The sequence below is a fragment of the Protobothrops mucrosquamatus genome, unplaced genomic scaffold (assembly GCF_001527695.2).
Source record: "Protobothrops mucrosquamatus isolate PMUCROS unplaced genomic scaffold, P.Mucros_1.0 scaffold_125, whole genome shotgun sequence".
In the NCBI taxonomy this organism is placed as follows: Eukaryota; Metazoa; Chordata; class Lepidosauria; order Squamata; family Viperidae; genus Protobothrops; species Protobothrops mucrosquamatus.
This window is the reverse complement of record NW_015386201.1, coordinates 2,116,786-2,140,007: the sequence shown is the minus strand read 5'-3', so window position 1 is coordinate 2,140,007 and position 23,222 is coordinate 2,116,786. Positions and strand designations below refer to the sequence as shown.

Genomic DNA, 23,222 nt, shown 5'->3' with positions numbered 1-23,222 from the left:
GGAGGCAGCAACAGCTGCGTCCGACGAGGTCGCCTGCCACCGGAAGTCCAATTCCGTTTAATTTCTATCTGTACTTTCATCACCTTTTCCAGCCATCTATGAATCTTAAGCCAATATTTCTTTGTGATAGGGCATATCCACCAAGCATGGTAATAAGTGCCTGAGTTTTGTTTACATTTCCAGCAAGTATTTGATACATTTTTAAACATTTTCACTAATCGAACTGGTGTGATATGCCATCTATAAAACATCTTATATAGATTTCCTTTATATGTTGCTGCTTTAGTAAGTTTAATATTTTTATCCCAAAGTTTTTGGCAGTCTTCTAAGTCTATAGAGTAGCCAAAATTCTTTGCCCATATCATCATTGTTTCTTTTACTTGTTCTTCTTCCATCTTCCATCTTAACAGACATTTATAAAGTTTCTTAATCAAATTCTCGTTTGTTTTCAAAAGTATTTTATCAAGTGGAATCTGCTCTTTGTAAAATCCCATTGATTTTATATCTTTTTCATATCTTGTTTGAATTTGCAAATAAGACCACCATATTAACTCAATACCTTGTTGTTGAAGAGTTTGCCTGTCTTTAAGTTTTCCATCTTTATCCAAAATATCTTTATAACTAACAAGTTTATCATAGTTAATCAAGTTCAGATAAGCAAATGCTTCCATTGTTGAAAGCCACTCAGGTATTTTCATATACATTTTGTGTCTAATTCTCTCCCATTCTGAAAGCAATACGTTTCTTATGGCATGATTTTGAAAGTATTTATGTGCTTTAGTTTTCTCATACCATAAAAAGGCGTGTCAATCTAATTGGAGGTCATGTCCCTCTAAGTAGAGAAGTCATTTATTTCTCAGTGTACTCCATTCTTTCAGCCAAAGCAAAATAGCTGCTTGATAATAAAGTCTCCAATCCGGAAGTCCAAAGCCCCCTCTGTCTTTGGAATCTTGTAAAAGTTTACATTTAATTCTTTCTTTCTTTCTTTGCCATATAAATCTTAGTATTATTGCATTCAAATAATCAAAAAATTTCTTGGTCAATTTAACAGGGACTGTTTGAAAGAGAAAAATTAACTTTGATAGAATGTTCATCTTAACCATCACTATTCTTCCTAGCAGTGATAATTGAAGATTTTCCCACTTTTCCAAGTCTACTTTTATTTGTTTTATTAATCTCTCATAGTTGTCCTCTTTTAATGTTCTATATTTTGCAGTTAGTTAAATACCTAGGTCAGTGGTGGCGAACCTATGGCACGGGTGCCAGAGGCGGCACTCAGAGCCCTCTCTGTGGGCACGCATGGCGTCACCCCAGTCCTAGGCCTTCGGGTGGGTTTTATAAAACCTTTTCATTTTAGGCCTCCGCCGCCGTGTACAAAAAAAAAAAGTTCAATCAATCAGTCAATTTCAACTTCTCATGGAAAAAAAAGATCTTGCAAAGTTGGAATTGATTGATTGAACTTTTTAGTCCCACCCAGTCTGCCATTACCACCGCAGCCACGCCCATCCAATGGGCCACTCCCACCCAATGGGCCACACCCAGCCAATGGGCCACACCTACCCGGCACCCGACGATGCATAAGTGGGTTTTGGGTTGCAATTTGGGCACTCAGTCTCTAAAAGATTCGTTATCACTGACCTAGGTATTTAACTTTTTTGGCTATTTGAAGATTTATCTTTTTGGCAAGTTGAGTTTTCTGTTTATCAGTTAAGTTTTTTGTTAAGACTTTAGTCTTTTCCCTATTTATTTTCAATCCAGTCACATCCCCAAATTCCTCGATTTTCTGCAAAAGTTTAGGGGCTGTTTCCAGTGGTTCCTCTAAAATAAAGACCAAATCATCCGCAAAAGCCTGTAGTTTATATTTCTGATCTTTAAACCTTTAAATTTCCTTATCTTGTCTAATATTTCTAGCCAATACCTCCAATGTAAGAATAAATAACAAGGGAGATAGTGGACATCCCTGTCTCGTGCCTTTTTTGATATCAAATCCATCTATATAATCTCCATTTAAGAGTATTCTTGCTGTTTGTTTCGTATAAATTGCTTGAATTGCTTTAATAAAGTTCTCGCCGAAATCCATTTCCTGTAACTGTTGAAACATGAATTGCTAATTTAAATTATCAAAAGCTTTTTGTGCATCAAGGAATACAATACATCTGATTCCCTGGATAATTTTCATAGTTTTCCAAAGCATTTAAAATAATCCTTAAGTTGTTCTTTATCTGTCTTCTAGGGAGAAAGCCGTTTTGATCTGGATGAATGAATTCAGTTAGAAAATTTTTCATTCTTTCTGCCATTATTGCCGCAAAGTTTTTGTAATCCACATTTAATAACGATATTGGTCTATAATTTTTCGTTTGTGTAAAGTCAGTATCTTCCTTGGGTATCAGAGTAATATTGGCTTCCGTCCATGAGTTCGGTATTTTTGTCTGTATAAAAATTTCATTACACAAGTCTTTCAAAATTGGAGTTACAGTATCTTGTAAGGCTACATAAAATTCTGCGGGTAATCCATCCAGCCCCGGTGTTTTGTCTTTCTTTTGTCTTTTTATTGCCTCTGTAATTTCCATCATTGATATCTTCTCATTTAACCTCTGTCACATATTCTCAGGAACCTTTGGAAGATTTGCTTCTTTTAAATAATCCTGTATTGCCTCTTTAGAAATCACCTCCGCCTTATAAAGTGTCTCATAGTAGGCCTTAATAATTTTTTTCATTGCATCATTATGACAATGTAACTCTCCCTTTGAATCCTGCAGTTTACTTATTAATCTTTTTTCTCTTTCTTTTTTCAATCTATATGCAAGCCATCTTCCCGGTTTATTAGCATTTTCAAAAAAAAGTTCTGTTTGGCTCATTTAATCTGTTGTGCCAATATATCCATCTCAAGTAAGTTTAATTTGTGTTTTATTAAGTCCATTTGTTTCTTCAAATTTTTCTTTTGTGGATCAGTTTGTAACTCCGATTCTAAAGTACTAAGCTGTTCTTTCAATCTACACTGTGTTTGTCTCTTTTCTTTGTTCTTTTTGGCAGCATAAGTTATAGCCAGACCTCTGAAATATACTTTTGCCATCTTCCATACATTTTGAATAGAAGTTTCTTCTTTTTTATTATTTTTTTTTAAAGTCCATTTCTTTTGTTGCTAATTATAGAAACGACTTGGAAAGGAGCTAGGAAAAGATTAAGATGGTTCTTGAACAAATCTATATTGATGGTCAGGGTTATATTGATCCAGCACACTCCCCGCTTGGAAATATAAATTTCCACTACTAACTAACTGAAATAAGCAAAAAACGTAGCATTAAAGCATGCAATTCTCATTGCTAACTGACTATTAACTAAATAGGTAAAACATGGTATCAAAACATGCATAACTATAAGGTAAATATAAAACATGCACAACTATAACAGAGATAAACAAGGTATTACATCAAACAATGCAATCATGAGGTACACAATACATAGTTTGAGGTTCAATCTTCCAGTATGGTCTTCTTCAGCAACGGGACTAAATCAGTGATCAATCTGGTGCAAGAGTCTTTGAGTCACGATCTGACTCACGTGGCTTCACGACCTGGGCCTCAACTTGGCAAACTAGTCCATCAGAACTGGGTGGGGCCTGGTGCACAAGTCCCATGGACCAAGAGTTCTGGTATGCGTCCTTGTCTCTCAGCAAGACAAGGTCTTCTTCCTGTAGGAGAAACTGGAACTAAAGGAACATCTGGAACAGAAAAACTGGAACCCAAAATTTCTCAGGAACAAAGGATCCTGGATCCACAGGATGCTCAGGAACAGAAGAAGCTGGAACCACAGGAAACTCGGGAACAGCAGGAGCTGGAAACTCAGGAACAGCAGGAGCTGAAAACTCAGGAACAGCAGGAGCTGGAAACTCAGGAACAGCAGGAGCTGGAACCACCGGATACTCAGGAACAGCAGGAACAGGAGACTCAGGATACTCAGGAACCGAAGGATTTGGAACCACCTGTGGAGTGTTGAAGATGGCTGCTACTGTTGTCATGAGAGTAGTGAGGATCTCATGTATGGGCGTGAGTGTCTTTGTCGACATAGAGTCCATGATTTTGTGGGGTACGCCAATCATGCGCTCCCACGCTTCGCCCATGTGAGATGCATGGGGAGGGTAATTTTTGGCCTTCAGGCATTTGTCAATCACTGGGTCATGACGAATATCTTCAATAGTCTGTAAGTCCTTGCAGGCTCCTACAAAGCTAGTTCTTGGGATGCTAAGACAAGTGATCAGGACGATCAATACTATGCCCAATCTCAGGTGTCTCCATTTAAAGGAGCGTTCGAAGCGGGCTGGTTCTAGGAATTGGCTAGAAGATGGTTTCTCTGTCTCTTTGCCCATTGAGGACAAGCAGATGATCTGGACGATCATTTGGAATGAATACTCCTCGGCAGTTGTGCGTCTGAAGTCTTCTTTGGCCGGGTCGTGACCTCTCTCTTGTATACTGAAATAGGAGTTTTGTCCTTTGTGGCTTGGAAAGAACCCTTGTTAGTGCCAAAGTTGTGACTGGTCCGTCACATCGTAAAACATTTTTCATCGACATCAAGGTAATTAGGGTCATCGTACAGTTCTGATTGATCGGAAACAAAATCTGTAAGAACAGCAAAGGGTGGAGGTTTGCTGGGGTCCTGTTTCCTGTAGGACTGGGATTCTTTGAGCCATTGATCTTTCAACTGCCTTGGTAGTTTTCGGATGATAATCTTCTGCGTGTCGAACTGGTCAAGGCAGACAAGTCCTGGCATGGTGAGACTTTGTTGTGCTGCCCAGAGCTGTTTTAGTAAGTTGGAGAATCTCCAAATCTGACTAGGATCGTTGATATTGATGATAGGGAAATCATAGAGATCCTTTAGGAATGAGGACTCTGTCAAAGAAGGTGCCCCATAGTGCTTGTTGAGCGTTTCCCAGGTTTCTCGAAGGGCAACGGATGGGTCACTCAAATGTGATACGAAGATCTCATCCACTACCTTTGAGGATTCTGGTCCCAGCCATGCTGACATAAGCCCGATCTCTTCCCCTGGGTGCAACCTCTTGTCGCGGAGGGCTTGCTTGAAAAATTGCTTCTTCCCTGGTTTGTTGGAGAATTTTCGCACGCCTCTGGCTGCCATGTCCAACCTTCTTCCACCGAATGTTGGAGAATACATTGGTCCTGTGTATGGGCTGTAGCCAGGTAAAGGTGGTGCGTTGCTTCCAAGAGTGGGGGCCTGTGCTAGGTCTGGCTGGTCATTTTCCTCGGGGTGATGTCTGCTGAGGGTATCTTGCCATGACATGTACGAGGGATCTTGTGGGTTTGAATTCCTCTGCCCTTACATTGAGCTGAGGGGGCCTGACTTCTCGTGTGCTTACTTGTTGGAGGGTTTCTCATCATTCAGGTGGTGCGTTGCCGGTTCCCTGGCCAGTTGGCATGGCTGGTGGTTGAGATTCTCCTCCGTGGTCAAGTCTGGTAGCGGTTCCTCGGGATGCTGCTTCCTGTTGCCTCAATATTGACTCCATTCTGGCAAGCTCATCCCGTAGCAGTTGCACTTCCTGCTGTGTAACCGTTGCTGCTGCAGGTGGACCCATCCGGTTACCATCTGTGGTTTGGTTCGTTGGTGTCAATGGTGTAGCAACGGTGGGAAGATCTCGTGATCCAGATGTTGCGATCTCTGGCTGATTGGCACAACTGGCTGTTGAAATTCTTCTCCTTGTCTACTCGGTCTTAAGGGGCTTGCGGATAGCCGTGGCACTCTCACCTGTTCACGTTGAAACGTGCTCTGGTCGTCAACGTAGGCTTGCATACGGTTATGAGGGCTTTCATAGCCATTCCAACCTGTGCGCAGATGTAGCATCTTCCAGCTCTCTCTGCAGAACCGCTGCTCTTACGACTGCCTCTTTTGCTTTCTGTTGGCGCTGGGAAATCTCAAAGCTGGCCTGAGCTTTGACCATGTCTTCCCTTTGCTGATGCTGTGCCTCTACCACGAGAAGGGCTGCTGTAGCCTGAGCTTCCTTTTGCTGACGCTCTGCCTCTGCCATGTGAAGGGCTGCCGCAGCTTGAGCTTTGGCTACTTCTTCCCTCTGCTGTCAGTCTATTTCTGCTACACATAGAGCTGCTGCAGTCTCCACTTTGGCCAATTCTTCTCTTTGCTGCTTTTCTTCTACTGCTGCTTGTGCAGTGGCGTCAGCCATTGCGGTATTGATTCGCGCTTGTGTGAGTCAGTCAGCAAGGATCTCTGCCCTTGAGGCTCAGGATGCTTGGCTCTGATGAGAAGACGCTTTTGAATGGCGGGAGGCGCCTGTAACATGAGATTGTTGTGACAGGCTGGAATACGCCTGGGCTCGCGGTGAGTTATGGCGAAAGGGTGAGGCTTTTCCAGAGGCATGAGATGGAGCCACCTGTGATCACTGGGATGGCGCATGCGAATGATGGGAAACTTCGGACTCGTCTGGTCTGTCTTTCCTGTAAGGCTCGGTCTCCGGGAGGCGTTTTAAGCTCTCTAGAAACTTCTTACATTCCTTGTTTTTTAGCTTGAGACTTTGCATTGTGCTATCTATAGTTGAGTCTCCTAGTTGCGCCTGTATCTTTTCGAGACGGCTTTTGAAGTCTGTCCATTGTCAGAAAACTTGTTTCTTATCATCTTCCAATGAAGAGCTTTGCTCTTTGACCATCAGAGACACTCTCTGCATAGTTAGAAATTTCAGCGAAGTTCCTTCTTTCACCTCCAAGGGGTGCTATTAACTTGGATTGGTGCAAGCCTGCTATTTGCAGATCAGCTACCAAGGTGGGGGGTGCTGTTCTTCCAGCAGGGCTGTGAGGCAGAAGGCCTGTAGTGTAATTTTTAAGGAATTACTTTGCTTAAATTAGATTCCAACTTGGGTCTTTAAGAACATGCAGTTATAATGATTACCGTTCCAGAGCCAATAAACTTGCACATAAATTCGCTGGCTTAGTCTGTTTGCAAACATTAAAGTCAGGCTTTGTTAGCAAGTAACAAAATGTGTGGTTGCTGTTTGCAGGTTGCCACTAGAGGGGGTTACTGCGTTGCCTTTGCCTGAGATGTGTTTGTTTGCCTTTGAAACTAGATGCCCTCCTTTTCCCCGTCCGAATTCTTTTATTCCAAGAGGAGGGGGAGGGGAGTCAGTATTCTCTCACCAGATGCTTAGTTACCAAGACAACGAATGAATTTATGGTCTGGCAGCTGAGGCCGGTAAGGGGTGAATGCCTTACTTTCAAGCAATGCTGAGCTTACAGGCGGGGTGGTGGTGGCTGCCCCAACGCTTCTCTGATCTTTAGAAACAGCCTTTATATGCAAGGATTCTGGCAATGCGATGCAGTTCTTGAGTTAAAATATAGTCGCAATTAAGTCTCCTTGTTATGCAAAGAAGCTGATCATAGTCTCTTAGTAACACAGACATTAAACTTTTCCCTTTGAAGGCAATTAAGAGTTAATCGCCCGCCTCTTGGCTCCCCGCTCCGTATTCATGCAACAGAATGGAGGGGAGGAGGGGGCTGGCTGCCTTTGCAAAGCTGTTAGCAGACAGCCAGATAAAGATGCATGGAAAATAAACATTTCTTTCCTTCAAATAAACAAGATATAGAGCAATCAGTCAATATTTCTTTATTGTAAAATGTTGGCTGGCATGCAGTTTTACTAGCAAGGGTGCAATCCAACTAGCATCCATCTTTCAGAGCACACATAAAAAACATTACTTTTACTTTTCTTCCTTTAAAGCTGATACAAAGATGGCTGATTGTACTGCATATAAAGAACATTGCTGTTTCTGCTGATATAAAGAATATTACTGATTTTACTGTTCTGGATCCTGAACTAAGATGCTTTGTAATTCAAGACTAGACAGATAACTCAACAAAATGGTTTTAAACAAATATTTAATCCGGGAATCCTTAACAGAAACTTACATTTCTGAAGATGCGTCCAGAAGCTGAACATTTGCCCATTTACCTTGGTAAAATCAATAATTCCTTCATATCAACTTCTAGCATGAATTAACACCCTGTCTGTCCTCCTGTATTCCCATGCTTATCTCAGACAAAGACATTCCAAACTGGCACGTAGCCAGGATATCCTGTGATGAACTTAGTAGCCCCTCCCACTGACTTATTAACATAGGATTCACTGAACAGCTAAAACTACATTACCCATAAGCCATCTCTTAACGAGACAGCGCTTAACCCTTTAAATGCCAAACATTCTAACATACAGATCTATGCTCTGGTCAGGTTTTTTTTTATTGAAAAGTTTTATAAAATTTACAATATAAACCCCAAAACCAACCCACCCTAACCCCCCCTCTCCCTCCCCCGCTTCCCAGAGCTGAATACAGGGTTACAAATATAATAATCATAATCTAACTAACATTAACCAACTACATAAATAACCAAATCCATAATGCGCTTTAACTCCCCTTTAACATAAATATAATAATAATAATTAAAACATAAACAAATTATTATCCTAATTATTAAACAATAGAATATCCATATTGTTAAACAATACTAATACTAAAAGTAATAATAATATCACATAATTAAAACTAATAAAAATTTCACTACAATAAACTATTAATACTAATAATACTCTAAAATTTACTCATAAGCTAAATGGAACTTTTTAGTCCCATATTTATTCTGAATATAATCTATCCATCTTCTCCAAACCGAAATGTATCTTTCTTGTGAGTGATCCTTCAAATAAGCAGAAATCTTAGCCATTTCTGCTAAATTTGACACTTTAAGTGTCCATTCTTCTATAGTAGGCAAGCAATCCTTCTTCCAATATTGCCCTACTAATAACCTTGCAGCTGTTATCAAATTCAACATGAAATTAGTTTCTTTAGTATCATAATCTGTAATAACACCCAACAAAAATAATTGTGGAGTGAACTTTATCTTTCTCTTGAAAATCTTTTGAATGTTCCACCAAATCTTAATCCAAAAAGCTTTTATATTTCTACAAGTCCACCAAATATGAAAATAAGTAGCGTCCAAGCTACCACATCTCCAACATTTGGGCTGTAAATTAGGATAAATACAAGACAACTTTTTAGGATCCAGATGCCATCTATAAAACAAGGTCAGAGTTATATTGATCCAGCACAAGTGAAATGCTGTGGACATAGTATATTTGGACTTCAGCAAGGCATTTGACAAAGTAGACCACAACTTACTTCTTGGTAAACAAATATGGGATAAACAGCAAGACAAACCATACTCAATAAGTAGTCCTTAATGGTACTACATCTACATGGAGGGAGGTGAGCAGTGGGGTACCAGAAATTTCCGTCTTAGGCCCAGTATTTTCATAAATAACTTAGATGAGGGACTAGAAGGAGAACTCATCAGATTTGTAGATGACACTAAGCTGGCAGGAAGACAAGCTCAGGATCCAAAAAGATCTTGACAGACTTGAACAATAGGCCCTTTCCAACAACATGAAATTTAATGTTGAGAAAAGCAAGGTTTTACACTTAGGAAGGAAAAACCAAAGTTACATGTACAGATTAGACAAAACCTGGCTCAAACACAGTAACTGTGAGAGGACCTTGGAGTCCTAGTGGATCACTTAAACATGAGCCAGCAGTGTGCAGCAGCAGCCAAAAAAGCTAATACAATCCTCGGTTGTATAAACAGAGCCATAGAATCAAAATCACTTGACGTATTAGTACCACTTTATAAATCCTTATAAATTGCATCCAGTTTTGGTCACCACATCACAAAAAAGATGTTGAGACTTTGGAAAAAATGCAAAGAAGTGCAACTAAATGATTAAGGGTGTGGAAAAAAAACATAGGATGAACATTTGCAGGAATTGCATATGGCCAGTCTAGAGAAAAAGAAGGACTAAGAGTGACATGATAACAGTATTCCAGTATTTGAGGAACTGCCACAAAGAAGAGAGGGCCAACCTATTTCCCAAAGCACCAGAAGGCAAGGCAAGAAAAGAAACAATGGATGGAAACTAATGAGGAAGAGAAGCAACCTAGAACTAAGGAGAAACTTCCTAACTGTGAGGACAGTTAACCAGTGAAACAGTTTGCCTTCAGAAACTGTGGGTGCTCTATCACTGGAGGTTTTTTAAAAAGACTGGACAATCACCTATCTGAAAGGATATAGGATATCCTGCTTGACCAGGGGGTTGGATTAGAAGACCTCCAAGGTCTCTTCCAGCTCTATTCTGATTGATTAAACCTTTCTGGTCTAAAAGGGGGCTCTCAAAAAATCTTATGCCACCATTATACACAGTAAACACTGGAGGGCACTGCAACATCACAATGTAAACAGACACACTTGGTTGGTCCCTATCTGATTACATGCATTGAAAATAAAAAATATACAAGAATTTCTGCTTTGTCATTTGGAAATATTACTCCAAATCCTATTGCAATCTTAAATTGTTCTCACTTTTATTATAGACTTTATGGTTTGGGAATTTCCAGAATAGGTTTTGCAAAGGTAAATTAAAAAGACTAAAAGTTCCTTAAAAAAGAATTCAAGTTTTCCATGGAAACTAAAAGCAACTCAAAAAGTCTAGTTTATTATATCAGTAGCAAGGAAGATGAAAATAAAGGTTAATAGACTTGTAACAGCTGATGAAGACAGAGCTGCTTTGAAGCTTTGAAGTTGAGAGGAGCTGTGTTCCGATGAACATGAGTACAACATTTGACGAAAGGAGTGGCACCCAAGGAAGTAAAGGGACAGCTAGGAAGGGCATCACTACCATAAAAAAAATTCAGTCTTCAATACCACGATATAAAAAAATAAGTTGAGACTCTAGAAAGAGTGCAGAGAAGAGCAACAAAGATGATTAACGGACTGCAGCTAAAACATACAAAGAATTGCATGCATGAATTGGGTATGTCTAGTTTAATGAAGAGAAGGACTAGGAGTGACATGATAGCAGTGTTCCAATATCTCAGGGGTTGCCACAAAGAAGACCAGAAGACCTCCAAGGTCCCTTCCAACTCTCTTACTCTGTTATTCTACACAGTATGATGATCTCATTTTGCTTTATTTACCAAGAGCCCATTTCAGCCTAGCTACACCCATAAATAAAGCATGCAAACAAAGGTCCAAGTTTGTTAAGACCTGATCAGTTACATGTGACAATACTGAAATTGTTCAGGAATGTCACCCTGAGACCTCATTTTTGAGAAACCAAAGAGAAATCCTCTGCAAAAATATTGTAGCTATTGATCCTTTCTCCAACACAGTAGAAATAATACCTCATATAATTCTGAAACAGCTGACAATTTTAAGCAGGCACTTTGTTTGAAATTAGAAAAGAAGGTTCTGCTTGTCATGTCAAGCCACTCTGTTTTCTATTTTTATTAGAGTGACCAGTTTGGTTGGTCATGGGAATGTGGACGACACAATATTTCTTGATTTTAAATAAATTCCATAACATTGTAGAAGAGAAGATGGAAAATGTGGGCTAAACAGTGCAGCCATTATGTTTTTATTTCTTTAAAACGCTTCTGTAACACTACAGTAATGTGATTCTAGGTAACCTGTAGCAAAACATAAAAAACATTATGAGAATTCAAAAATTAACAACATTATCAAATATCTCAGGTAAGAATGATAATAATAAATATCTATTAATGGTTGACTGTGACTTGTTGCCCAGAGTTGCCTCAAACTGTGAGATGGGCAGCATATAAATAAAATTAATAAAATAAGTCACTGTCAATTGTTAGTGATCACATACAATATAATTATAATATAATAGGGATACGGTGGCTCATGAGGTTGGAACACTGGGATGACGACTGGCAGCCTCGCGTTCAAGACCTGTTGCTGCCACAGGTAGGAGTGAAGCTTTTAGATCAGAGGAGATAGATAGAAACCCACTTATTTATTGCATAGTGCCAGGGCTGCATTAGCATTGTGGTGCCCTCGGTGGGGCGTGGCCCACTGGTTCGGCATGGCTGCGGGTGTCACAAAAGACTGGGTGGGCATGACCAGGGTGCGTGGCCACCTTGATGTTGCTCATGTGGGGGATAACTGTGGGGGCTGTGCAGGATTGGGGGAGATCCAGGGGGGTCTCTAGTGGGTGGGGCAATGGGCAGGAGGCTCATCCTGCAGGGTGAAGGCAGGGGGCAGGTGGGGGTGCCATTGCCATGGGGCAAGGCGAGGCAGGGGCCAGGATAGCTGCTGCCTGACATCATCAGCCCCCAAAAACAGAGGCCAGCGAGTGCATGGGGGCTGACAGTGTCCATCAGCAGCCATAGTCTGCCAGCCCCTCGACTGGCACACTCTAAGGGTCTGCAGCCTGTTGCCAGCACTCCAGCAGCAGGCGGAGTATGGGAGGGGGCAGGCATGTGATGCAGACCGCCGGACACGCCTACTCCGTCCCATCTGTTTTTGCTTGCAGTTGGAGAGCAGGTTGCTGCTGGTCATTGTCTCGCCCCCCTTGCAGATCTTGCCCTTGGCCTGTGCATGGAGCCTGTTCCCCTCACGCACCTGATGCACCTTGGCCCCACCTCAGGCTGCCACCACCAGCAGCTCATGCAAATCCATTATGCTGCCACCACCACCAGAAGCTCCTAGCCCACCCATCACAAAGGAGGCAAAATGGCCAGCTAGCAAGCTCGAGTATATGTGATAGGATTGCGTGCCTCTCCCCATCTCTGCTGGGCCTGGGCAGCCATGATACTGATGGGGATCCGGCATTCCCTGCTCGGGGTGGCCTTTTGCCTGCTGGCCCTGGGCATACTCTACCACCTCTATGCGGGGCTTCCTAGCTGACTACTTCACCTCCTTCATTCTGGGCAGGCCTGCAGCTCTGAGCAGCGGCCTAATGGACCTGCGCGAGTGGCTGGGGCCATGGTAGGTACCGAGGTGCACGAGGGGAATGTGCTCCACCCATGGGCCAAGGGCAAGACACTTGAGGGGGCTGAGGAGATGACCAGTGGTGACCAGCTCTCCTGTTCTATCCCAGCCTATTGCCGTCCTTGTTAAAGGCACAAGGACCAACCCCTGCTGATACAATAGGCTGGAAACGTTAAAACAAAACAAAATCCCTTTTATTTGGGTGACAATCCTGTCAATAAGTCCAAAACACAAACAGCAAACCTCAAGTTCAAAGGAAGGAAATAGTCCACAGGAACACGTTGCAAACAAGNTTTAAGAAGAGACTGGACAGCCATTTGTCTGAAATGGTATAGGGTTTCCTGCCTGAGCAGAGGGTTGGACTAGATGACCTCCAAGGTCCCTTCCAACTTTATTATTATTATTATTATTATTATTATTATTATTATTATTATTATTATTATTATTATTATTATTATTATTATTATTATTATTATTATTATTATTATTATTTAGACTTATATACTGCTTCATAGTGTTTTACATCCCTCTCTAAGCGGTTTACAAAGTTAGCATATTGCCCCCAACCATCTAGGTCCTCATTTTACTGACCTCGGAAGTATGCAAGGCTGAGTAAACCTTGAGAGGGTGAGAATCAAACTCCTGGCAGTGAGCAGAGTTAGCCTGCAATACTGCATTCTAACCACTGTGCCACCATGAATCTTAAGATATATAAAGAACGGTTGCTGGAATTGAGTGTTTCTACTTTACTGAAAAGAAGGACTGGGGGGGGGGGGTGACATGATAGCAGTGTTCCAATATCTCAGGGGTTGTCACAAAGAAGAGGGAGTCAAGCTATTCTCCAAAGCACCTGAGGGCAGAACAAGAAGGAATGGATGGAAACTAACCAAGGAGAGAAGCAACCTAGAACTAAGGAGAAATTTCCTGACAGTTAGAACAATTAATCAGTGGAACAACTTGCCTCCAGAAGATGTGGGTGCTCCAAACCTGGAAGTTTTAAAGAAGAGACTGGACAGCCATTTGTCCGAAATGGTATAGGGTTTCCTGCCTGAGCAGGGGGTTGGACTAGAAGACCTCCAAGGTCCCTTCCAACTCTGTTATTCTGTTATTCTGCTAAATGGACCTATGGGCATTTCAATGGAAAAAGCATATTAAATTTACTATAAATATTATACCTAAGAAGAACTAGTATATTTTACATTGCTGGTATATTACTGTGGTCAAGATTGCAAAAATATGTAAACTCCCTTTCTTCCATTTGTGGTGGCAATGTTGCAATAATATTGGAAATGAATTCATAAATAATTGTAATTACATTTCAGCTAGACTTATTTTTATTAACCTTTGCTAAAACACCCTTTTTAAACACACACAGACACACACACACACACACAATACAGTATATATATATATATTGAACTGACATTAAAGTACATATGATAACAAGTTGCAGGATTATACATAGTGGTGGGATTCAGCCGGTTCGCACCACTTTGGCAGAACCGGTAGCTAATTTTTTGTTGGCCAGGCCCAGAACAGACTTCCAGAAGCAGCATCCATGCAGAGAACCGGTTGTTCACATATTTGAATCCCACCACTGATTATACGGTTGTTCTATCCCAGCCTATTGCCGTCCTTGTTAAAGGCACAAGGACCAACCCCTACTGATACAATAGGCTGGAAACGTGAAAACAAAACAAAATCCCTTTTATTTGGGTGACAATCCTGTCAATAAGTCCAAAACACAAACAGCAAACCTCAAGTTCAAAGGAAGGAAATAGTCCACAGGAACACGTTGCAAACAAGATGAACAGACCAGGATTCCAAGAAGCCCTTTGCAAACGGTTGCCTTCAGCAACCAGCNATCTGACTCCTGCTCCTCACACAGCTGAGCTTCATCAGAAACACGACTGGAGGGGCCAGGCTCTTCATCAAGCCGTGAGTCTTGTAATTCATCAGAGCCTCCCTCTGACCCTGATGGCCCCTCAACAGCCTCCTCCACCTCCTCCTCAGATTCCTCCGACTCAGCTGTTGGGAACACAGGCTGGCACGGAATCACAACATCTCCAACCAAAAAGAGATGGGATGGAGTAGGCGTGTTCGGCAGTCCACATCATGTGCTCCCCCAACTCTGTGTGATGCCGCTGCAGCACTGCTGCTGGAGGGCCGGCCCAATATTCACAGCAGGCTATGCAGTCCTTGTTGCCAGATGCTGTCGGCCCCCATGCGCTCATCACCTCCTGTGTGCACACCTTGGGGGCCGCTGGGCTAGGTGGGACCAGGGCCACTGCGGCGGGGGCCAGTCCCTTGCCATCTCTGGGGCATCCCCAGGGGGCGAACGCCATTTTCTCACTCACTTACTACCCCTCCGCCTCGCACCCTTCAGCCCGGCCCATTCGCCAAAGCCACCTTTGTCCCAGGCTTTTGGCTGCAGTTCGCCGCCAGCCAATTGGATGGATGGCAGGCAGTAGTCATGGTGCTGCGGGAGTAGCATGTGATTGTCAATAGGTGATTGCAGGGGCTTTGGAGGGACTCAGGAGGTGCCGGCAATGCTAACTCCCAAGAATGAGCCAATTTTTTTCTTTTGTGGTCTTTAAACTGCAGTTAGAAGGAATTGGGGAAGAAAAACATTGCGAGACACTCTTCAGTTTCTAACATTTTTTCCTTGTCGCTTTTTGGAGTTTTCATCCTGCTTTCATGAGATGGCAGCGTTCGGGGGGTGTAGCTGCCCCCTTTCCCCCCCCAAGCCACCAGCTGAGCAAGACGCCCACCTGCCCGTACTCTTCCCCGTGTCCGAGGCTTTTGTTGTCGTGAGCATTTCTGTTGAGGATTGGCGAGGGGGGAGCTGTTTGGTTTTTATTCCGCCTCATCTGCTGAGTGGTTGCAGCAGGTTTTGGTCTCTTCTGTCATGCTGTGAGGTTACCCATGAAGCATGTTTGTTTTGGGGGGATCCCCACTCCGATTTCTAAGCTTGCTTAAATCCTCTTTTTCCATCTCCTCCTCCTCCTCCTCCTCATTGGAGCCCCCCTTTGTCTACAACAGTGGTGCAGGAAAACCCCTGCCAGGCTGGGATGATGGGGATTTGCCCTCTGTGGAGTAGGGGCCGGGTTACTATGCTCCCTGTCAATCAGGTTTGATTTCCTTTCTTTGCCCCCCCCCCTGAGCCCCTTGTGCTGAGTTACTGTTGCCACTCAAAAGCTGTTTTAAAGTTAGGGAATCTTTGGGGGATAACCAACTAGCACCCCGACATGCCTCCCTTGCCCCCACTTCAACAGAAGCCACACACACCCCCAAAGCCTCTGAAATCACCTATTGGCAATTACACACTGCTTCTGTAGCACCATGGCTGGTGGCAAACTGCAGCCAAAAGCCCAGGACAAAGGCGGCTTTGGCGAATGGGCCGGGCCAAAGGGTGTGAGGTGGAGGGCACGGGACCATTGGCCAGGGAGAATGGGCAGGGGTGAGCCAGCCAAGGAGGAATGCTGGAGGAAAATGGGCGGAGGCGGGAGGCTGAAGGAGAAGGAGGCGTGGCCAAGGGTTGGAGCCTTATGATCGCATTTCGTTGCTCGCTCACTTGCTCGCTACTCTTGCGAACTCTGTGCGCGGGCAATGGCGCACATGCCCTCAGGGAGGGCTTTGAGTGCCCCTCTGGCACACGTGCCATAGGTTTGCCACTACTGGGCTAGATATACCTAGTTTCTTTAAACGTTCCTTGTACAATTTATCCTGCAGATTATCATCATAGTTCTCTTCTCTGCATTTTTTCTAGTGTGTCAGCATTGTGGTGACCAGAATTGGACACAGTATTCCAAGTGTGGCCTCTCTAGTGTAGTATAAAATGGTACTATCACTTCTTGTGATCTTTATGCTATTCCTCTGTTCATGCAGCCTAGGACTGTACAGGTAAGCCCCGAGTTATGAGCATTCACTTAGCGCTTGTTTGAAGTTACGTGTTAGCGCCCCCTAGTGTTTACGAGCAAGTACCAAAATTACGAATGTTGCAATACCACAGCAGTTGTTTGCCCTTACGAATGATTGCAGAGGCTCTGCAACATTCACCATATCCCTCCCGCTCCCCACAACTACTTTCCCCCTCTTATTCTTCTGTGCCAGACTCACTTACCTTGCAAAAATCTTGTCTGTCACACTTTCTTTGCCTTTGAGGGAGAGAAAAGTCGATGGAAGCACCTGGGTGCCATAATATTGTGAGTTCAAGCACTCATTCTCTTTTTCAGAGAATGGGTGCCTGAACTCTCACAAGATCACAGACCCCAGAAACTTTCATTTTTGGGGTGAAACGTGTTTGACGTGCCTGTCTCCTGCTCCCCCCCCCAACTCCTTTCCTCAACCACTGGAACACTCCAGTTGCACAAGTAGAGGGCATGTGTGACTGCCGCTCATACCAATGGAGCTGTTCATATATACACCTGCCACTCACACACACACACACACCTCCCCGCCAGGTTGGGCTGCTAAGGTGGAAAGATTGGGGACTGCTGTTGCAGCAGACCATCTGTCAAGGTTCTGACTAATGAAACCAAATAAATCAGAACTCCAAGACTTGAAGTTTCCTCGAAGCACATGCTTATTGGATACATAATATTGACACTGTCAAAAATGAAACCAACTCTAAACTTCCCCTTAAAGATTCAATGTAGCTAAATGTAACAATTATCTCCCTTTAGCTATGTGATTGATCATGCTGTGATGAGAAAATTGCCAAGAGATGTTTTGGTCTACTTTGTAAGAAAAATAACAAGAGAGCATGTTCTGGACTGTCATTTTAAATCAAAATTACAAATGGAAAGTGTAGACATAATTATTTTAAAGGAAATTCCTGTAAGAATTTTGCAAAAAAGAAAAGCCTACTCATTCCTTACAGACATTTTGAAGATGAGAGGGTGACACTTACATATCGTGAACAAAGATTTCGACTGAATTCTATAGATAAAGCTAAGGAGTTTCTGATCAGACATAAATTAATTTCAGAGCTAGTTGATGAGATGGAGATAGATAAGTCTTTGGAAGCAGATCAGCTTTGAAAAACTGACATTGAAGGAAAGATGACTGAGGTGTCCATACAGGAATTTGATATTTCATTTAAAGATGGAAAGTAAATTTATTACATGGAACATCAATGGGGCTAATGCCCCATCTAAGCATAAAAAAGTATTTAATTATCTCTGAACACTTAATGTTGATATAATCTGTCTTCAAGAAACACATATTAAAAAACAAGATGAGAAATATCTAACGAACAAAAGACTAAGGGAAGAATTTATATCTGCTGGATCAAAAAAGATTAATGGTTTTATATATAAAACCACAATTTAAACCTAGGCTACCTTTATCAGATGAATATGGTAGATTTGTAATAATGGAAATTGAATTTAATCAAATAAAATCAATAGTGATTGGTGCATATGTGCCAAACGAGGGGAAAAGCAATTTTTTTGAGTATCTTATGAACCAACTCCTGCCTTTTTCATATGAAAATTGGCTTATGCTAGGGGATTGGATTGGTGTGACTTCGCCACTTCTATTAGGAAACCTAGTTTTCTCTCAACAGTTACAGAATCAGATGAATTAAATCCCAGAATTCTGAAGGAGCTGGCAGATATAATCTCAGAACCACTGACCTTTTAATGATTCTGGAGCATGAGGGAACCACCAGAGGACTGGAAAAGAACTGATATGGTTCCCAAGTTTTTAAAAAAATGGATCCTGGAAACCCATTACTCCCTGGGAAGATATTGGGAAGGATCTAGGGTTGGATCTGCAAACACTTAGAAGTAAGCAAAGCTATTATTAGAAGTCAACATGGTTTGTCAAAAACTGATCATGCCTCAAAAATCTTATTGCATTTTTTGACAAAATGACTAAATTAATGAACTGGTGAAATGCTGTGGATATAGTATCCATAGTAATTCAGTAAGGCATCTGACAAAGTAAACCACAACCTATTTCTTGGTAAATTAAAAAATGTGAGAAAGCATCGCCACTAGATGGATTTCTAACTGGCTGACAATCACACTCAACATGTAGTCCTCAATGGAACTAAATCTACATGGAGAGAAGCATTTAGCGTTGTCCAATCTGTTGTAAAAAAACCTCCAGTGATGGAGCACCCACAATTTCTGAAGGAAAGCCGTTCCACTGGTTAATTGTTCTCAGTCCCCTAATCATCTTGTTGCTCTTTGTGCTCTGGAGTATCAACATCTTTTTTATATTGTAACAACCAAAACTGGATTAAATATTCTAAGTGTAGTCTTACCATGGCATTACAAAATGGTACTAACACTTCATATAATCTTGATACTATCCCTCTGTTAATGCAACCTAGGACTGTGTTGGCTTTTTTAGTAGTTATAGCGTACTGCTGGCTCATATTTAAGTGGCTGTCCAGTAGGATTCCTAAATCCCTCTCAGAGTTATTGCTATTGAGCCAAGTATCATCTATTCTATTCTATACCTGTGCATTTGGTTTTTCTTGCCCAACTGTAAAAGCTTAGTTTCTCAAGACTGAATTTCATTTTCTTGGATAGGGCCCAGCGTTCAAGTCTGTTGAGATCCTTCTGGACCTTGAGTCTTTTTTCTGGAGTATTGGTTATTCCCTCCAGCTTGGTGTCATCTGCAAATTTGATGAGTCCCCCTTCTATCCCTTCATCTAAATTGTTTATGAAGATATTGAAGAGTACTGGGCCTAAGACAGGACCTTGAAGTACTACATACTTCCATACATATAGATGTAGTTCCATTCAGAATCAATTTTAATTTTTTTTTCCAGACAGAGACAGACACTTTAAAACAGGGAAGATAGTGATACATTTTTCAAGATAGAGAATAAAAGGCCAAGAACTCTTGTAAACTATTGTAAATTGACACTTTGCAACAGGGAAAGTTGTCATTGTTCCGATAGATGAAACCCATTGAAAGAACTTCAAGGCAAGAATTCTTCCTTAAAGAACATTTTATTCAGGAAACAAAGTATCAGCACTACATAGTTGAACCCAAAACTAAATTCCCTTCCCCCGGATACAAAGTAACAAACTGCAATTCCCACCCCAATAAGCAGTCATAAATCACATTCTCCAATTAGCCTGAAACGTGGGCTTTCTCTCCAGCTCCTCAGCCCGCCAAACCGTGACCAGTTCATCCTTGAATTCCCACAGAGCAGCGTTCTTATTATGGCTAGCTGAGCTCAAGCATTCATCCCAATCCCCCTTCTGCACCTGGTTTCTAAATAGAAGAAAAAGCATGTTAAAAGCAAAGCGGAAATGGCTGCAATTTTCATCAGTTGTCAGAGTGGGAACATCCAATGTTTATAGCGTTGACATCCGCCCCCCTTTACAAAAAGAATAAATCCTACAATTCAAACAAAACCATAGATCAGGGGTTGCCTCTCAGTTTATTAAAGTGCTTATCATAGAATTTATTAATGAGCCTGTCAGCTTTTACATCACTAGATTTTACCCAAGTGGCTTCGGATAATGGATATCCTTTCCACTGCACTAAATACTGTAACTTTCCCTTGAAAAGTCTAGAATCAAGAATATGCTTCATAATGAGTCTGTCCAGCTAGAAGGCCAGGTGCCTTCTTAGGGGGAGGTCATAAGGTAGAACCCCAAAAGGGTTTCAGTAGGCTACAATGGAACACAGGGTGGACTTTCCCTAAGAGTCTGGGAAGCTTTAACTCCACCATAACTGGGTTTATGATTCTTACGATGGGGAAGGGACCTATTTCTTACTAGGCAACTTGAGTCGTAAATATTTTGTGGATAAGTAAACTTTTTCCCCAACCTGGAATACCCTTTGGGGAGCCCTCTTTTTATCCACTTGTTTTTTGTATGTCTCGGAAGCCTTCTTCAGAGCAAATTTTGTTTTGTCCCAAACCTTCTCCCACCCCTTCACCCACTGGTCAAGTGTTTGGGAAGCAGAGGGTCCTTAAGGATATTTAGGTATTGGGTTGAATTCTTTTTCCTGTGGCAATTTTAAAAGGCATAAACCCGGTGTTGCTGTGAACAAAGTTATTGTAAGCCACCTCTGCGAAAGGGAGGAGGTCAGTCCAGTTCTTTGTTGATAATCTACATAGTGTCTAAGATATTGTTCCACTACTGAGTTCACTTTTTCAGCCGCCCCATTCGTAGATGAATGAAAATCTGACGACAGTCCCTGCGATGAGCCAATTAACTTGAGGAAACCCTTCCAAAACTTGGCCATAAATTGCACCCCTCTGTCTGAGATTATCCGCTTTGGCATGCTGTGCAGTCTGTAAATGTGCTTAAGAAATATCTTAGTTAGTCTCTGGGCTGACGGGAGTCCTTTGTAGGCAATGAAATGAGCCTGCTTCTAAAAAAGATCAATCACAGTTCAAATCACCGTATTTCCTCTGCTTTCAGGCAACTCGACTATAAAATCCATAGCAATTTCTTCCCATGACTGGGAAGGGTCTGCAACTGTTGTAACAGTCCAGGGGGTTTTCCCAGAATTCCCTTCATGGTGGCACATACAGCACAACTTCTGACGTAGTTCTCTACATCCCGTTTCAAACCTGGCTACCAAAATTGTCAATGAACCATATGCAGTGTTTTCAAATAGCCAAAGTGTCCAGCTTGTTTCACATCGTGACCATGCTGGAGAGCATTGAGGCGGAGGGTTTCGGGCAAATACAACTTCCCCCCTTTGTACCAAATCCGTCCCTGCACGTCAAGGAGGTTTGATTGTCCTTGAACCATCGATCATTGAGGAGTTCCTGCTTTAATTTTCTCGTCCCAGGATCATCAGGGTTTGGGACTCTCAAAGATGGGGCTCTTCATGGTGTTAGTTGAGACGCAGCTTGCGGTGTAGATATGATTCCTTTATTTACCTCTTCACACTGGCTTTTGTACTGAGCCAATCTGGATAGAGTGTCAGCTAAAAAGTTTTTTCCCTCGGTATGCATTTCAGGGTGAAGTTAAATCAGTTAAAATACTGCGCCCACTGAACTTGCTTCAGGGACAGCTTGCGAGGAGTTTTCAGTGCCTCTAAGTTTTTGTGATCAGTCCATAGTTCGAAAGGCACCTTGCTCCCCTCTAGGTAGTGCCACCAGTTTAACAGAGCCCATCGGGACTTCCGGTGGTGATGCTGTGCTGATGGCGGCTTTCTTTTAGCTGCCAGCCCTGTGAATGTGTGAAAAGCGCACGGAGACAGCGAAAATCAGCTGTCCCGCGGCTTGAAAACCTCCTCCTCGGGAAAAGAGGGGGAGGAGAATTTTCCTCAGGTAGAGGTAGAACTCCCCTAGACCTCCTTAATTATTTGGAGGTTGGAGGGTGACTTCCCTCGGAGGCTGAGGCTTTCTCCGCACTCCAGGACGCCTTTGCTCGGTGTTTCAGGAGCAAAGCAAGACGCCGCATCCACATCTGCATTTTAAAGGGACTTGTGAGTGATTTAAAAGCAGACGGAGCTGACCAGGAGAATTTAAAATTGTAAGTGCTGGAAACTTTAACTCAGGGAGAAATAATCTTCTCCATATTCTAATTGGACTTAAAAGGAAAAAATGGTGCCGGAATGCTGTTTCTTTGTTTGAAAGGGGGAAAGTGAAACTTATAAGAAGTGGATTTTTACAGATAGCAAAATGGCTTCAAAGCGTTTGGGAATTTCTGCTGTTTCCAAAGGCACAATCTCCTCTCCTATAACACAGCCTGCAGTGCAATCTAAACCAAGATCCCCCCCACCTTCTCCCCCTCCACCTGCATTTACGCTTAAAGATATTCAAGATGCTTTAAAGCTAGCAACACAAGAAATAAAGGAGGAGATGGCTGACCTTCTTGAGAATAAAAATAGAGAGATGAGGGAAGATATATTGCTGGCATTTCAAGGGCTAGCTACACATATTGAATGTTTGGATGTCCGCCTGGATGAAGTTGTGGAAATTACTGAAAAACTAGAAAGTAGAGTTGCCAAAGTTGAAAATAAGATTGATATAACAGAGGATGAAGTTACCATCTCACAATATAGAGATATGGAATTTGCATTGCAAATAAGAGGATTAAAGGAGGACCCACGAGAAGATCTGAAGGAGGAGGTGGAAAAGGCTATAGCTCCTATTCTGGGATGTGAATCTGAGGAATTATCAAGAGAGATCGATAAAATATTTAGGGTTAATTCATGGATTGCAAGGCAGAAAAATTTACCTAGAGATGTGGTTATTTATTTTTCCAGGAGATCACTTCGAAATGCAACTTTCCAGGCTTTTTACAAACAGAGATTTCAAATTGCAGATCAAAATATTATAATTTTAAAAGAAATACCTCCAAAAATTCTTAGAAAGAGAAAAGACTTTGCCTTTCTGTCTGAGGAGCTTAAAAACCGACAGGTCCAGTTTAGATGGGA

General features: G+C 42.2%; 1 protein-coding gene across 1 annotated transcript in view; it reads left to right on the top strand.

Annotated features, from left to right (window-relative positions):
* Positions 1 to 2,263, top strand: part of LOC114922626 — a gene marked incomplete at its 5' end in the record, with an annotated part of 49,382 nt that extends 47,119 nt beyond the window's left edge. The window contains one exon of the mRNA XM_029284342.1: positions 2,234 to 2,263. Within this exon, the coding sequence (XP_029140175.1) occupies positions 2,234 to 2,263 (30 nt within the window). The remainder of the gene's footprint in view (positions 1 to 2,233) is intronic.
* Positions 2,264 to 23,222: the final 20,959 nt, after the last annotated feature.